This window comes from Cynocephalus volans, chromosome 4, assembly GCF_027409185.1.
Source record: "Cynocephalus volans isolate mCynVol1 chromosome 4, mCynVol1.pri, whole genome shotgun sequence".
NCBI classification, from domain to species: domain Eukaryota; kingdom Metazoa; phylum Chordata; class Mammalia; order Dermoptera; family Cynocephalidae; genus Cynocephalus; species Cynocephalus volans.
In genome coordinates, this window is record NC_084463.1 from 86,479,792 (window position 1) to 86,497,915 (window position 18,124).

At 34.1% G+C, this 18,124-nt stretch overlaps 1 protein-coding gene across 2 annotated transcripts in view; it reads left to right on the forward strand.

The window, feature by feature from the left end:
* NOX4 (NADPH oxidase 4) overlaps positions 1-17,603 on the forward strand; it is a 158,742-nt gene extending 141,139 nt beyond the window's left edge. For both annotated transcript variants that reach the window (XM_063094259.1, XM_063094260.1), the window contains 3 exons: positions 5,096-5,164; positions 6,545-6,645; positions 17,483-17,603. In XM_063094259.1, the coding sequence (XP_062950329.1) occupies positions 5,096-5,164; positions 6,545-6,645; positions 17,483-17,603 (291 nt within the window). The remainder of the gene's footprint in view (positions 1-5,095; positions 5,165-6,544; positions 6,646-17,482) is intronic.
* The last annotated feature ends 521 nt before the right edge of the window (positions 17,604-18,124 follow it).

Below are 18,124 nucleotides of genomic sequence, written 5' to 3' on the forward strand. Positions count from 1 at the left end.
ATCTGCGTATAGAAATTATGAAGATAAATAACAAAGAAAGAAAGTCTCAAATATTTTTAAAAAGCCTAGATAACATCTGTTAATAATTAGGTACACATCTGTTCAGATATGGATATTTATGGGTAAGCATATAGATCTATGACATATTGTAACATAGAAACATTCATTTCTATGTTATAACATAGGATGCTTAACATACAATTATGTGCATATGGCTGAAGACATCAGCAGACACTTTCTACAACATCTTCCATTCATTGTTCTCATAGCTCTTATCCCTGATATCCACCTTTAATATTCCAAATAGACCATCACCAGACTTTTTGCTGCATTATGAAGAATCTTGAAAATCCTAGATTTAAGTTTTATTTTTTACAGGGATAAAAGCAGACATTCTTCACCTATCCTACCTGTAACATTTTATTTATCTATTTATTTACCTTTCTTTATTCGAATTATACAAGTAATACACATATGCATCTTTTCTGTATTTCAAACAATTGAAATAAAGTTTTTTACTACCTTCCCCACTCAATGAGTAACTGATGAGTGTACTATAAATTGCATCTTACTGTTTATATTGTTCTGCCGATTGCTTTTTTTTTTAACTTATTACTATGTCTTGAATTTTTTTTAGTATTAGACATGTAGAGCTAACATTCTTTTCACTGCTGTAGGGTATTTCATGGCTTGGATGTATCTAGCTTATTTAAAAATTTCCTGATGTTGAATATTTATTTTTTTATTGCAAAGACTGCTGCATGGATATCATTATAAATGTCATTTTATGTGTGTATTCATTCAGTCAGCCAGTCATTCTGTCATTCAACAAATATTTATTAACTGCATACTAAGAATAAGGATTGCTCTAGGAGCTGGAGATACATCAGGTAACCAAACAAACAAAACAAAACAAAAAAAGTCTCTTCCTACAGGCTTTACATCCCTAAGTGAGGCAGATAGACAACAATTCTATAAAAATACATGAGATGTCTGATTCTGAGATTCTGATTAGGACAAAGAATGAAAAGAATGTAGGGTACAGCAGCATAAATGGTAGAGGACATATTAATTTATATTGTGTTTGGTAATGCCCACCAAACAAAATGCTGTTTTAGTACAGACTTGAGAGAAGTGAAGAGACAGACTAGGTACATATCTTGGGGACAAAAATAAAGGAACCTAACTTCACAGGCAAAGGTTTTGATGCAATAGTATGTTCGGTGTGTTGGAGGAAGAGGAAGTCTTGTTCGGATGAAGCAGAGTAAGCGAGGAGAAGAGTGGTAGGAGGGGCAATTAGAGAGATGGTGTGTGTGCTTTTCTGGGGTGAGGCAAATTACATAAGGCCTCTGGGCTTATGCAAATAAAAGATAGGCTCTGCGCGTATACCTAGAATAATTAAAAGCAGGGACTCAAACAGATATTTGTACACCAGTGTTCATAGAATCATTACTCACAGTAGCCAAAAGATGGAAGCAACCTAAATGTCCATCAATAGATGAATGAATAAACAAAATGTGGTGTACACATATAATGGAATGTTATTCAGTCTTAAAAAGGAAGGAAATTCTGACACATGCTGCAATATGGATGAATTTTGAAGACATTATGCTATGTGAAATAAGCCAGAAACAAAAGGACAAATATTGTATGATTCCTCTTATAAGAAGCACCTAGAGTAGTTTAATTCACAGAGACGTAAAGGAGTAAGGTGATTGCCAGAGCCTGGGGGGAGGGGGAATGAGGACCTGTTTGTTCCATATTTTTTCCGCACTATATATATATATATATTTTTTTTTTTTAAATTTTCTTTTGTCGTTATACATTGTGGCTGATTATTGCTCCCCATCACCAAAACCTCCCTCCCTCCTCCCTCCCCCCTCCCCCCCAACAATGTCCTTTCTCTTTGCTTGTCGTATCAACTTCAAGTAATTGTGGTTGTTATATCTTCTCCCCCCCCCGTTTTTTTTTTTTTTGTGTGTGTGTGTGTGTGTGTGTGAATTTATATATTAATTTTTAGCTCCCACCAATAAGTGAGAGCATGTGGCATTTCTCTTTCTGTGCCTGACTTGTTTCACTTAATATAATTCTCTCAAGGTCCATCCATGTTGTTGCAAATAGCAGTATTTCATTCATTTTTATAGCTGAGTAGTATTCCATTGTGTAGATGTACCACATTTTCCGTATCCACTCCTCTGATGATGGACATTTGGGCTGGTTCCAACTCTTGGCTATTGTAAAGAGTGCTGCGATGAACATTGGGGAACAGGTATACCTTCGACTTGATGATTTCCATTCCTCTGGGTATATTCCCAACAGTGGGATAGCTGGGTCGTATGGTAGATCTATCTGCAATTGTTTGAGGAACCTCCATACCATTTTCCATAGAGGCTGCACCATTTTGCAGTCCCACCAACAATGTATGAGAGTTCCTTTTTCTCTGCAACCTCGCCAGCATTTATCGTTCAGGGTCTTTTGGATTTTAGCCATCCTAACTGGGGTTAGATGGTATCTCAGTGTGGTTTTGATTTGCATTTCCTGGATGCTGAGTGATGTTGAGCATTTTTTCATGTCTGTTGGCCATTTGTATATCTTCCTTAGAGAAATGCCTACTTAGCTCTTTTGCCCATTTTTTAATTGGGTTGCTTGTTTTCTTCATGTAAAGTTGTTTGAGTTCCTTATATATTCTGGATATTAATCCTTTGTCAGATGTATATTTTGCAAATATTTTCTCCCACTCTGTTGGTTGTCTTTTAACTCTGTTAATTGTTTCTTTGGCTGTGCAGAAGCTTTTTAGTTTGATATAATCCCATTTGTTTATTTTTCCTTTGGTTGCCCGTGCTTTTGGGGTTGTATTCATGAAGTCTGTGCCCAGTCCTATTTCCTGAAGTGTTTCTCCTATGTTTTCTTTAAGAAGTTTTATTGTTTCAGGGTGTATATTTAAATCCTTAATCCATTTTGAGTTGATTTTCGTATACGGTGAGAGGTATGGATCTAGTTTCATTCTCCTGCATATGGATATCCAGTTATCCCAGCACCATTTGCTGAAGAGGCAGTCCCTTCCCCAGTGAATAGGCTTGGTGCCTTTGTCAAAGATCAGATGGCAGTAGTGTGTGGGTTGATTTCTGGATTCTCTATTCTATTCCATTGATCAGTGTGTCTGTTTTTATGCCAGTACCATACTGTTTTGGTTATTATAGCTTTGTAGTATAGCTTAAAGTCAGGTAGTGTTATGCCTCCAGCTTTACTTTTTTTGCTCAGCATTGCTTTGGCTATGCATTGTCTTTTATTATTCCATATAAATATCTGGATAGTTTTTTCCATTTCCGATAAAAATGTCTTTGGAATTTTGATGGGGATTGCATTGAAATTGTATATCACTTTGGGTAGTATGGACATTTTCACTATGTTGATTCTTCCAATCCAAGAGCATGGGATATCTTTCCATCTTCTTGTATCCTCTCTAATTTCTCTCAGCAGTGGTTTGTAGTTCTCATTATAGAGATTTTTCACCTCCTTGGTTAACTCAATTCCTAAGTATTTTATTTTTTTGGTGGCTATTGTAAATGGGCAGGCTTTCTTGATTTCTCCTTCTGCATGTTCACTATTGGAGAAAAGAAATGCTACTGATTTTTGCGTGTTCATTTTGTATCCTGCTACTATGCTGAAATCATTTATCAATTCCAGCAGTTTTTTTGTAGAAGTTTTAGGCTGTTCGATATATAGGATCATGTCATCTGCAAACAGGGACAGTTTGACTTCATCTTTTCCAATCTGGATGCCCTTTATTTCCTTCTCTTCTCTGATTGCTCTGGCTAGTACTTCCAACACTATGTTGAATAGGAGTGGTGAGAGTGGGCATCCTTGTCTAGTTCCTGTTCTTAAAGGAAAAGCTTTCAGCTTTTCCCCATTCAGGATGATATTGGCAGTGGGTTTGTCATATATGGCTTTAATTATGTTGAGATACTTTCCCTCTATACCTAACTTATAGAGGGTCTTTGTCATGAATGAGTGCTGAACTTTATCAAATGCTTTTTCAGCATCTATAGAGATGATCATATGGTCCTTGTGTTTGAGTTTATTGATACGGTGTATCACATTTATTGATTTGCGTATGTTGAACCAACTTTGCATCCCTGGGATGAATCCCACTTGATCGTGGTGAATAATTTTACGTATGTGTTGCTGTATTCTGTTTGCTAGTATTTTAGTGAGGATTTTTGCATCTATATTCATCAAGGATATCGGCCTGTAGTTTTCTTTTTGGGTTATATCTTTACCTGGTTTTGGTATCAGGATGACGCACTATATATTTTTGCAGGTATATTTCTTGCCTCATACATTTTTATACAGAGAAAACCAGTGCTGAATAGGGAGAAGACAGGAACAGGAAAAAGTGTCTATTATTTGTTTTTGTTTTTATTTGTTTTTTTTTGTTTGTTTCCTAGCTTGCATATCCTATATCAATATTGTTTTCTTTCTTTCTTTTCTATTTTTTTTTTCAAGAAAATCATGTTCTTAATGAACAAACTCTTAGGTAAAATTTAGACATTCTTAGGGAATAAACTAAGGAATATTTGGGGAAGACTTGGTAGAATACTGTGCTAGTATACTATGTAGCATGTTAGACTTTGTATCTATAAAGTTAACAGAGAATTATTCCCTCCCACCGCTGCCATCATACATAGTTTAAACCAGTAGGGCAGTTTTTAATGTTAGAATCTGTCATATATGTATTTGTGTGTGTGTGTATATGTATTTATACACATACAAGCACGGGGCCAGTGGCGCAATGGATAACGCGTCTGACTACGGATCAGAAGATTATACACATACACAAGGGTACTTCAAAAAGTAATGGAAAGATTTGCATTATCTCTTAATTCTATTTTTATGCAATTTTTCTGAAGCACGCTAGTGTGTGTGTGTGTGTGTGTGTGTGTGTGTGTGTGTGTGTGTATACATATGTGTGTGTATATATATTTGCTTATAGATGTTGGCTGTTAAATTCTAGAATCACGTATGTTACAATAGGAGAAAATCTGAGTATACAGAAATAATTTTAATATATTTCTTTATTTTTATGTCCTCTCAGTTTTGGCAAGAGAACAGACCCGACTATGTCAACATCCAGCTGTACCTCAGTCAAACAGATGGGATACAGGTATGTGGTTGGATGTTATTGTAAATTCAACAAGCCTCTTGATAATAGAAGATTTACTGTAGGAGCTGTCCTGGAAGAAAATTTCTGCAGGTGGTTTGAACAGAAGTTTCCTAGAGGAAAGCCTTCTTTGGATTGTGTCCAGAAAACTCATGGCTTGTCCTTGAAGTTACCACGTTATGCCTTTCATTTGTCCACACAGGGGGCTGGAGCAGACCTTTTGAATCCAACTCTCCCTTCTTTACTATCACTTGAAGTTCTTTACCTCTAGAGATCTGGCTTTAATTGAACAGGCTTGTGATTTTTTTTGAAGGAAAGTTTTATGTGGAGTGAGAAGAATTTATGCACAATTAAACTATTTTCCATCCAAGTGAAACTAAAATAATAGCCATCATGCATTATTTATTTACTGTGCTAGGAATTTCACATACATTATCTCATGTAATCCCAAAAGTTTCAAGAAGTAAATACTATTACTATCCCCATTTTACAGACGAAGAAACTAATATTTAGAGACAAAATCAAAGAGCTGGACAGGTATATAAATCTGGGTGTGAATGCCTTCACAAATTTCATTTTGGTATTTTCCATCACACATTTTCACAATACTTTGGATACAAAATCTGAATGCTTGTCAGTCACCTCAAAACTAATCTAACCCTGTTTTTTCTAGTCATATTTCTATCTTCGTTGGTATGTAAAAAGGAAATTTATATGTTACTGCTCTCATGAAAAAAGTCAGTATCATTTTTCCTCATGATATCACTGTGATTTAGGTACAGAGCATAAATTTCATTTGGTTCTGTCTGTCTGCCTGGGACTCAGATGCTTTCTTCTCTCTTCCCACTTCACTTTGGGTTTTAATGTTCTACTTATTGCAAACACAAGCCTATTAACAGTTATTTGTTAATAGACCCAAGACTTGGAGCTGTCTTGGGCTTTCTTATCTAGGATCATTTTGTCAAATTGATAGTGATAGTTTGTAGTATTTTACTCATATAAGGAGCCAAATATGACAACTGTATTTGTGGTGCAAAAATACTTCAGTGAAGTTTATGTGCTGAGTTTTTTGTGAGTGAGCTATTAGAATGCATTCTTTGTCTTACATTGCAGTTTTTTTTTTTTAAATGAAGCAGCAAAATGAAGTCTAGTAATGCCAGCCATTTGAATGAATGGCATTCAAAGAGATATCAGACTTTAAAGGAAAAGAGTCAGGAAATAGTACTGTGAAATAGTTGTACTTAACATGTTGCCATTTGATACTTATATTCTTCATATCACAGTAATCTGGTGGGAGGCCACAGCACTGGCAGAAATGATGTGAGAAAAGTGGGTTATTTATGCAAATCTATGAGTCATATAAAATATAGCTTTTTTTGGCAGAAGATAATTGGAGAAAAATATCACGCACTGAATTCAAGACTTATTATTGGACGTCCTCGGTGGAAACTTCTGTTTGACGAAATAGCAAAATGTAACAGAGGGTAAGTACTATACCTCAAAAAAAAATTGACATGTGACTAATGACCAAATTAAAATATTCCCAAATCATCATATGAAGTTTTTAAAGGTGAATTAGCAGTGAGTTTACAAATTACAAAGTCACTTAAATACTCTATCACTATCAAAAGAGGAAGCAAGGCAAACATCATCCTAATATCTGTAATGACAACTAATTAAAGTATGGCTTAGAAGTAATCTGTTATATATTTATGAACTACACTGTTTTATGTGTTTTTAAATTTCTATAGAACCATATTAAAATAGGTATTCATTCCCACAACATATATCAGCTGATCATGGAAAAAGTTTTTCAAAATCATCCTGATTTGACCATCACATATTGTATATATATATTGATAGTCAACTTTGTGCCTCACAAATGTGTATAATCAATTATGCTTCAATTAAAAAAAAAACCATGTTGAGAAGGGAATTTGACAAGTAGTTCTAACAATAAGTACATTTAAAAATCAAATTTTTGTATCTTTTTACCAGAATAAATACATTTAAAAAAACCAACTTTTTCTCATAATATGCTGTCTCTAAATCAGGAACATTTCTGAACATAATGTTTTTCTTGAAAATTATAATTCTACAAGAATCTTAGTTTTAAGGAGTATGTATCTGTGATCTGAAGAAATTGCTATCAAAGGAAAAGCATTCATTTGGGGACACAGATCACCCAGTTCATTTGTTTTCTGTAAACATTCTATAGTGCAAAGCAACCACCTATAATAATTCTAAAAGGATTTTGAAAGCTGTATATCCACTGACACATTTTTAAGTTTATATTGAAAGAGTTTCATCATAAGTTTAAATAACTGCAAAGGATGTAATTATTAACATATTACAGATGTTGACATTCTACAATTAAAGTAATTCCTTTAAACATTTGATACCAACCTCACTTGTAAAAATACATGAACAAGCTCCTAATTAGCAGTTGGAAATTTTACATCATTCTTTTTTCTTCTTGTATTTGTATTTCTATTTCATTAACATATAGAATCTTATCAAATTTCGATATAGTTTACATTTAAACTTACTATGCTTTGTTGCCAAACGCATCATATTTCTGCAATAAGAATGCACATGAGGTGAAGATTTCATTTTTTAAATTCCTGTGAACATAAGGCTCTAGTGTTAATTTCTTCCTTTTGGCTTGAGTTATCAATATAAGTATCAGTGTATAGTTCATCAGTTCATAATTTTAAAAATATATTTTGATAAGCATCAAAAGGATATTTAAATATAAATGCATGGTCCAGCTTATTAGATGTATAGTTTAAAAAATCCAGTTCACAAATTCATGGATAAATGTTATTTATTGAAAGAATCACTGATTCAAGATGGCCCCTGACTTTACCTTCAGAGATTTTGGTTTAGAAGTTATGGAGTGGAGCCCGAGGAGCAACATTTAAAAAGGAGTAAAGTTATCCATGGGGTTCAGTTTGCAGCCATGTTTGAAACCACTTCTGTAGTATTTGCCTTCTCTTGATAAAGTAGTTTTTGGGTGAAGAGGGAAGCATTATTTACAAAGCCAAGGTTCTTCGTAATATTCAGGGTTACTTAAAGGTGAACTATAGAAAAAAATATCAACTCAGTTGGGGCTATATTTCCTTCCCATCATTCCATTATCAACCACCTTAGATGTGGTCATCTTGTACTACTCCCCTGGCTCTTGCTATGCACCACAGACCTGTTCCTCTTAATGGCATTTACTGACCTCCTGTCAGCATTCTTTTATTGGTTTTCATAGTACATTGCTGAAAACGTTAATAGTTTCTTTTGCTCAGTTTTTAGCCAAACCACAAAACAGCAATGTATCATTTACAAAAAATTAGATTGGCATTGTCGGTTCCTTTGGTTAGTTCTTAAGAATTCTCATTTGTTATATTGTTCATATTTTAAAATGATTTTGTATGTTTATTTGGTTGTTTGTTCTTCTTGAAACAGCAAGGCTGTTTCAAGAAGAACAAATGTACACCATCTACTGTTGACATTTTGTACAACACTTTCACTTTGTGTATTTGCTTTGAGGCAGGCACCTGAAATGCATTATTCTGTTAAACGATTTTTATATAGCCCTCAGGAAAATAATGGACCAACATCTTAAGGGTTCACTAACTGGACAAAAGACACTGTATAAATGGGAGGTTTAATTTAAGATGTAACATTTTGATCAACCTCATTCACAAAAATTGCTGAAAGATCATATAGAGATAAAAATAGGGAAGACAGGCATATAAATTAAACTATTTGTTAATACTATAAATTGGGAAACAATTTTTAATTATCAGAAAGCAGCATTTATTAAAACAGACATTCTTTTAGTGTACTATGTAGAATATAAATTTAAATGGGATTAAATACTCCTGGGTCCAGAGGTAATGTTTGGTAACTCATTACTATGTATTCTTACCGAAACTTTTATATATGCATATGTGTATGTGTGGGTGTATATATATATATATATCTATTTATAAAATTACATATAAACATGCTTATCGTTGTTTATATGAGTGTATGTATGCATATGTGTACATATACGTGTGTATACATTTACGATATAAACCTTGGTTTTTTAACACAAATCGAATGTTTAATTCTTCAACTTATTTTTTAATGATTCTCTTGTACATTGATCACAGGTGATTTTTAAGTAATCCTACCTCACAGTATTCTAGAATATGGATAACATGACCATATTGTAGTACTCTACTTATGAATATTGAGATTACTATTAGTTCTTTACTGTTACAAACAGTGCTGTAGTGATTATCTTTGTACATAATTTTTCTCATGTGAGAGTATTGCAGTAGATTAGAATCTTTGAAGTGAAATTGCTGGCTCAAAGGGCATGCACATTTCAGTTTTGTACTGTAAACTCAAAAGGCTGAATCAATTCACTTCCCACTCATGTATGATATCTGTAATACAAGGAGTGAACAAGCTCTGTGAAGTGAATAAGTTCTCATTATGTGAGATCTCACACTTACAAATCTACATGGAAAAGCAAGCATCAATATAATCAGAAAATATACACAAATATGTTGAACATTTTTGAAACTGGATCCCAACATCTACCCCCAAACAATATTCTCTGCTTACTACCTGACTATTTCCACCCATCTCAACAAAATGTTTTAGATAAATCTCTAGATAATTGTTAGATTACAGCAGTCTAATGCAAATTTAGTGCAAATAGGTTGCAGAGATTAATTGTAGAGCTTTAAGAAGTTGCAGGATCTTTTTAAGTTAGTGAAAGTGATATTGAGAAACTTCTCAAATCACACATAAAAGATATATACTTAAACTAGCTAACAATTGGAAAAAGAAAATGTAAAAACAAACCAAAAAACTCATGATATTCTGGGTGCTTTAAAAATAATGATTTTATTATCAAATATTTAAGAAAAACCTTTAGGAAATCTGAAAAACTTGCAGAACTAATCCTACAATTGCCCTGTCAAAGCAAGCAAGAAAATAATTGTATCTTATTCTTTTCATGCAGTGTTGACAGAGAATGTATACAAAGAAAGAAACAAAATGATTAATTCTTTATTTTGATGAACATCACACTATGGTTTTAATAGTAATCTAAATTTTATTAGGTATAAGATTGTTTATTTTTATGTTTCTTTCTTATTTTATTACTTCTGCTCACTTCAGGGTTAATTAGTTCTTCTTTTACTAATTTCTTAAGGTGGAACCTTAGGTCATTAATTTCAGATCTTTCTTTTCTAATAATAGTGTTTAATACTGTAAGCGTTCCTCTGAATACCACTTTAGCTATGTCTCACAAATATTGATATAATCCATTTTCATTTTTTCCAGTTCAAAATTTTTATTTATTTATTTATTTATTTTTTAAATTTTATTTTGTCGATATACATTGTAGCTTATTATTGCTCCCCATCACCAAAACCTCCCTCCCTTCTCCCTCCCCTCCTCCCCCCCAACAATGTCCTTTCTGTTTGCTTGTTGTATCAACTTCAAATAATTGTGGTTGTTATATCTTCTTCCCCCCCCCCCGTTTGTGTGTGTGTGTGTGTATGTGTGTGTGTGAATTTATATATTAATTTTTAGCTCCCTCCAATAAGTGAGAACATGTGGTATTTCTCTTTCGGTGCCTGACTTGTTTCACTTAATATAATTCTCTCAAGGTCCATCCATGTTGTTGCAAATGGCAGTATTTCATTCGTTTTTATAGCTGAGTAGTATTCCATTGTGTAGATGTACCACATTTTCCGTATCCACTCATCTGATGATGGGCATTTGGGCTGGTTCCAACTCTTGGCTATTGTAAAGAGTGCTGCGATGAACATTGGGGAACAGGTATACCTTCGACTTGATGATTTCCATTCCTCTGGGTATATTCCCAACAGTGGGATGGCAGGGTCGTATGGTAGATCTATTTGCAATTGTTTAAGGAACCTCCATACCATTTTCCATAGAGGCTGCACCATTTTGCAGTTCCACCAACAATGTATGAGAGTTCCTTTTTCTCCGCAGCCTCGCCAGCATTTATCGTTCATAGTCTTTTGGATTTTAGCCATCCTAACTGGGGTTAGATGGTATCTCAATGTGGTTTTGATTTGCATTTCCCGGATGCTGAGTGATGTTGAGCATTTTTTCATATGTCTGTTGGCCATTTGGATATCTTCCTTAGAGAAATGCCTACTTAGCTCTTTTGCCCATTTTTTAATTGGGTTGCTTGTTTTCTTCTTGTAAAGTTGTTTGAGTTCCTTATATATTCTGGATATTAATCCTTTGTCAGATGTATATTTTGCAAATATTTTCTCCCACTCTGTTGGTTGTCTTTTAACTCTTTTAATTGTTTCTTTTGCTGTGCAGAAGCTTTTTAGTTTGATATAATCCCATTTGTTTATTTTTCCTTTGGTTGCCCGTGCTTTTGGGGTCGTATTCATGAAGTCTGTGCCCAGTCCTATTTCCTGAAGTGTTTCTCCTATGTTTTCTTTAAGAAGTTTTATTGTTTCAGGGTGTATATTTAAATCCTTAATCCATTTTGAGTTGATTTTAGTATACGGTGAGAGGTATGGATCTAGTTTCATTCTCCTGCATATCGATATCCAGTTATCCCAGCACCACTTGCTGAAGAGGCAGTCCCTTCCCCAGTGAATAGGCTTGGTGCCTTTGTCAAAGATCAGATGGCAGTAAGTGTGTGGGTTGATTTCTGGATTCTCTATTCTATTCCATTGGTCAGTGTGTCTGTTTTTATGCCAGTACCATACTGTTTTGGTTATTATAGCTTTGTAGTATAGCTTAAAGTCAGGTAGTGTTATGCCTCCAGCTTTATTTTTTTTGCTGAGCATTGCTTTGGCTATTTGTGGTCTTTTATTGTTCCATATAAATGTCTGAATAGTTTTTTCCATTTCTGAGAAAAATGTCTTTGGAATTTTGATGGGGATTGCATTGAATTTGTATATCACTTTGGGTAGTATGGACATTTTTACTATGTTGATTCTTCCAATCCAAGAGCATGGAATATCTTTCCATCTTCTTGTATCCTCTCTAATTTCTCTCAGCAGTGGTTTGTAGTTCTCATTATAGAGATTTTTCACCTCCTTGGTTAACTCAATTCCTAAGTATTTTATTTTTTTGGTGGCTATTGTAAATGGGCAGGCTTTCTTGATTTCTCCTTCTGCATGTTCACTATTGGAGAAAAGAAATGCTACTGATTTTTGTGTGTTGATTTTGTATCCTGCTACTGTGCTGAAATCATTTATCAATTCCAACAGTTTTTTTGTAGAGGTTTTAGGCTGTTCGATATATAGGATCATGTCATCTGCAAACAGGGACAGTTTGACTTCATCTTTTCCAATCTGGATGCCCTTTATTTCCTTCTCTTCTCTGATTGCTCTGGCTAGTACTTCCAACACTATGTTGAATAGGAGTGGTGAGAGTGGGCATCCTTGTCTAGTGCCTGTTCTTAAAGGAAAAGCTTTCAGCTTTTCCCCATTCAGGATGATATTGGCAGTGGGTTTGTCATATATGGCTTTAATTATGTTGAGATACTTTCCCTCTATACCTAACTTATAGAGGGTCTTTGTCATGAATGAGTGCTGAACTTTATCAAATGCTTTTTCAGCATCTATAGAGATGATCATATGGTCCTTGTGTTTGAGTTTATTAATATGGTGTATCACATTTATTGATTTGCATATGTTGAACCAACCTTGCATCCCTGGGATGAATCCCACTTGATCGTGATGAATAATTTTTCGTATGTGTTGCTGTATTCTGTTTGCTAGTATTTTAGTGAGGATTTTTGCATCTATATTCATCAAGGATATCGGCCTGTAGTTTTCTTTTTTGGTTATATCTTTACCTGGTTTTGGTATCAGGATGATGTTTGCTTCATAGAATGAGTTTGGGAGATTTGCGTCCGTTTCAATCTTTTGGAATAGTTTGTAAAGAAACGGTGTCAATTCCCAAAATATTTTTAATGTTATTTTTTTTTATGTTATTTCTTTTTTGACCCGTAGGTTATTTAGAAATATGTTGTTTAATTTCCAAATAGGTGCGGATTTTCCAGATGTCCTTTTGTTCTTGATCTCTAGTTCAATTGGAATTTGGTCTAAAAACAAATACTCCTTGTGATTTCAATCTCTTAAAATTTATTGAGACCTGTTTTATTGCCCAGAAATTGTCTATTTTGGTGAAGGTTCTAAGTGGACTTGAAAGAATGTGTATTTCATCTTTGCTTGGTAAAGTATTCTACAAATGTCAATTAGTTCCAGTTGCTTGACAGTGATGTTTAAGTGTTCAGTACACTTACTGATTTTCTGTCTACTTGTTCTATCAGTTACTAACAGAGGAGCGTTGAAATCATCAACTATAATTCTGGATTTATCTGTCTGTACAATTCAATCGTGTTTTGCATTATGTATACTGAAGCTTCTTAGTTGTAGTATTTAGACTATTTGCAATTAATTTAATAAAAATATGGTTTGGGTTTAAATCTACCAGTTTACTATTGCTTTCTTTTTATCCTATTTGTTCTTTCTTTGTTGCTTTTTTCTTTTTAAGCCTTCCTTTGGATTAAGTTTTTTTTTTTTATTGTTTCATTTTTTTTTATTCACCACAGTGTATTAGCCATACCTCTGTATTTATTTCTTTTTTAGTAATTTCTTTAGGCCAATGGTTCCCAAACTGCATTCCTTGGACCAGCATCAACATAGAACTTGTTAGAAAAGTAGACTCTTGAGCCCATCCAAGATCTTCTGAATCAGAATATCTAGAGATGGGGCCCAGTTATGTGTGCTCTGTGAAGTCCCTAAGATGATTCTGATGAGGCCAAAACAAGATAAATATAGTTCTAGGTTTACAGCATACATCAATAATTTATCACAGTCTGCTTGAAATAATATTATACAACTACTTGTACTTTCATTTCCCCACCCACCATCCCTTTTGCTATTGTTGTCATTCATCATATTTCTGCATGCTATAAACCCTTCCTTAGTATTTTTGTTTACACATTAATCATATATTTAAGAGATTAGAAATTAGAGAAAAATATTCTTTGTATTTACTCATAGGTTTATCATTTTGGTGCTGTTTATTCTTTTGGGTTGGCTCAAATTTCTACCTTATTTTGTTTATTTATTTTTTTCTTCCTAAGGAATTTTCTTTAATGTGCCTTATAGCACTGGTCTTCTGGTAATAAATCCTTCCAGTTTGTGTTTGTCTGAAGTGTTTTTATTCTGTTTTCATTTTTAATGCACATTTTTGTTTGGTGTAAAATTTGCTTGATATTGAATAGTTGGCATTTTGTTTTGTCCTTAGTGTTTTGAACACATCACTTCATTGCCTCTTGATTTACATAGCTTATGACAAGAAGTTCACAGTCATTCTTGTCTTTCATGTTCTGTTTATGATTTGTAATGTGTCTTTCTTTTTCCTTTGTCTGTGTTGATGTTTTTCTCTTTGACACTGGTCAATTATTTCATTAAATATTTATTTATTTATTTATTTATTTATTTTGTCTTTTTGTGACCGGTAAGGGGATCACAACCCTTGGCTTGGTGTCGCCGCCGCACCGCGCTCAGCCAGTGAGCACACCGGCCATTCCCATATAAGATCCCAACCCACGGCGGAAGCGCCGCTGTGCTCCCAAGCACTGCACTCTCCAGAGTGCGCCACGGGGCTGGCCCTCATTAAATATTTCTTATCTTCTTCTGTCCTCCCTCTTGTTGAAACTCTTACTTACATGTATGCAGGACTAGTTGTTCTTGTCCCACAGGTCACTGATGCTGTGCTCATTGTATTTTTTTTTTTTCTTTTCAGTTTTTGTTCTCTGTGGACTTCAATTTGGATAGATTCTAATGCTACATCTTCAAGTTTACTTATTTTTTTCTTTTGCAATGCCTATTCTTCTGCTAACCCATCCAGTATATTTATCACTTCAAATATTACATTTCATCTCTAGAATCTTTATTTGGGCCTTTTATAAATTCTTCCATTTATCTTCTTATCATATTGATGCCATTCCCTGAACATATGAAGCGTATATAACATCACTGTTTCATGTTTTATAATTTCATGATTTCTGTCATTCTGGGCCTATTTATATTGAATGATCTTTCTTCTTGTATGGGTTTGCTAGAATTACCATAACAAAATACCCCAAACTGGGTGTACTAAACAATAAAAATTTATTTTCTCGCATTTCTGGAGGCTAGAAATTCAAGACCAAAGTGCCAACGTGGTTGATTTCCTCTGAGGCCTTTCTCCTTGACTTGAAGATGTCTGCTGTAATGTTGCCTCTTCACATGGTCTTTTCTCTGTGTATGCACATCCCTCGTGTATCTTTATGTGTTCAAATTTTCATTTCTTATAAGACTACGTTCAGATTGTGTTAGGGCCCATCCTAACAGCATCACTTTAACTTAATCACCTCTTCCAATGCTCTGTCTCCAAACATAGTCGCATTCTGAGGTTCTGGGGGTTAAAGTATCAAGATACAAGTTTTGGAGGGACACAATTCAGCCCATAACACTCCTAGTTACAGTTCATATTTTCTTGCTGTTTACATTCCTGGTAATTTTTTATTGAATGCTGTACATTTTAAAGTTTAGATGTTATATGACAAATTTTGATTTTTCTAAGTCATATTGGACTTGTTCTGGAATGTAGTTATGTTATTTTGGTTCAGTTTGATCTTTTAAAATCTTGCTTTTAAGGTTTGTTAGTGGAGATTCAGAGCAGCCTTCAGTCTAAGGCTAATTGCACCAACATCTTCTCTACCCCTTACAAACACAGTGTTACCTTTCTGAGAACACTACCCATTGCCCATGTCTTGTAGGTTTTTCTGTTCTGGCTTGTGGGAATACCAAATTATTTGTGGTCTATGTAAATTCTAGGAATTGTTTGGCCTATTGATCCCTAGTAGTTCTTTACCCACATTCATGTAGTTTTCTTCCACACATGAGCAGGTCATTAATTTGCAAATGATTGGAGGATACTCCTCTACAGATATCCAGTGCCTCTTTCTGTGGATCTCCCTTCCCTTCCATAGTCTGCTCCACAAATTCTAGCTGTTTGGGCCTCCATGACCTCCATTCTTTATCTTCTCACCTCAGGTGAGGTCACCAGTCTCTACCTGAGTTTCCCTCTCTCTGTGCTGCAACCTGCAGATTGTCTCCAAGCAATAAGCAGAGAGACAGCTGCTGAATTTAGCTTGTTTTCTCCCATTTTCTTCAGAGGCCATAGTTCTTTGCTGCCTGTTGTTCAGTGTCTGAAAATACTTGCTTTATATGGTTTGTTTGTTTGTTTGTTTTCTAGTTTTTTTTAAATGCAAGAGGGCAAATCTAGTCCTCATTACTCCATCATGGCTGCAAGTAGAAGTTCTGTTTTCTTAGTTCTTTGTTTCAAGGTGAAAAGTTTTAATAAAACAATTTTTTTCAGTATTTACTATAAATTTTGTTACCTATTTAAATGGATTCACTGTTGTTTTTCCAGTACCAATTGTTCTGAGATAATGAAGACATACTGTATTTGTTTAAGTTATATGAAATTTTAATCATTTTGATATTCTAGGAAGAATTCAGTGCAAATAAACGTACTTTGGAGAAAGATCAATTTGAAATACTATTTACTTCTTAGAATTTATTTTGTCAGTTTGTTAGGGATTTTATCATTTAACTGCTATAATTTCAACTAAAGAATAATGAAACCTGCTTGGCATTTGTAACAATTATTGCAATGCATAAATAAAAAGGAAAATATATCCAGATTAATATGCTTTCTGTTCCAATGTGGATATGTTAATCACTTCAAATTATCCTTTCAAATTGGTAATGTCGTTTTTTTTTTCTCTTGCCTTATTGATGCAAGTCCATGTGGGAACTTTAGAAAAATGTATGTAAAATATCTAATAAAAGAAAAATTGATGTGGTCTGTTATTTGGGCTGGACATCTATCCAGACATCAATTATTTAGCAATTGACATCTATTACTTGCTGTTTTTGATATGACTTTATCCTCACCAATGCTGTATAATAAAAAAGACTAAGACAGACTACTCAGTCTCTGCCTGATAATAAGCAAATTTGTGCTCACAGTTACATCCTTTGAATTATCCTGAATTTTAATATAAAAAAGTGTGAGATGAATGACATATTTTCTTGGTGGCCATTTACATTTGGAAATAATTAGAAAACTGTTTTCAATATGCAAAGCAGCAAGAAATTCACTTTTTTAATACCTTAAACCATGTTCATAAAGCATCTTCTTGTCATTTTCTGCCTAATTTTTCACCTGATTTTTCCATTTCTTCTCCTCTCTTTTCAGGAAAACAGTTGGTGTTTTCTGCTGTGGACCCAATTCAATTTCTAAGACTCTTCATAAACTGAGTAACCAAAGCAATTCATATGGGACAAGATTTGAATACAATAAAGAATCGTTCAGCTAAAGACCTTTGAGATGAACCAGGACTTTAAAGAAGGAATGAGTGCAATTCCTAAGACTTGGAAACTCAGCTGACTCGAGTAGCTGTGTTGTGCCAAAGAGTAGCGAGGTTTTCTTATTTATGATTATTTAAAATGGAAATGCAGAAAATGTGGCAAAATGGAAGTTCACATTACATATTTAATCTGGAAGCCAAAGAGACTCTGAAGATTATTTGATGTGATGATTTACTCTTCAATGCTCAAATTAAAAGAAAACTATTAGATGCACACTATTGATTTTTATAGCAGATTCAAGAGCTCCCTAGAGAGGAGCTGAATTTGCTCACTTTGAGGCTGATAGCCGTGGTCCTCTTTAAATGGTTTTTGGTTGAACAATGCAAGATTGAACAAAATTAAAAATTCATTGAAACTAAGATTACATTTTCTATGTTATGTGGAAACAGAGTAGCTTTAATTTTGGAAAGCTCCAAGCAAATATATTAAATGTTTGAAAATACAGTACCGGATTCTGTATTGATACGGG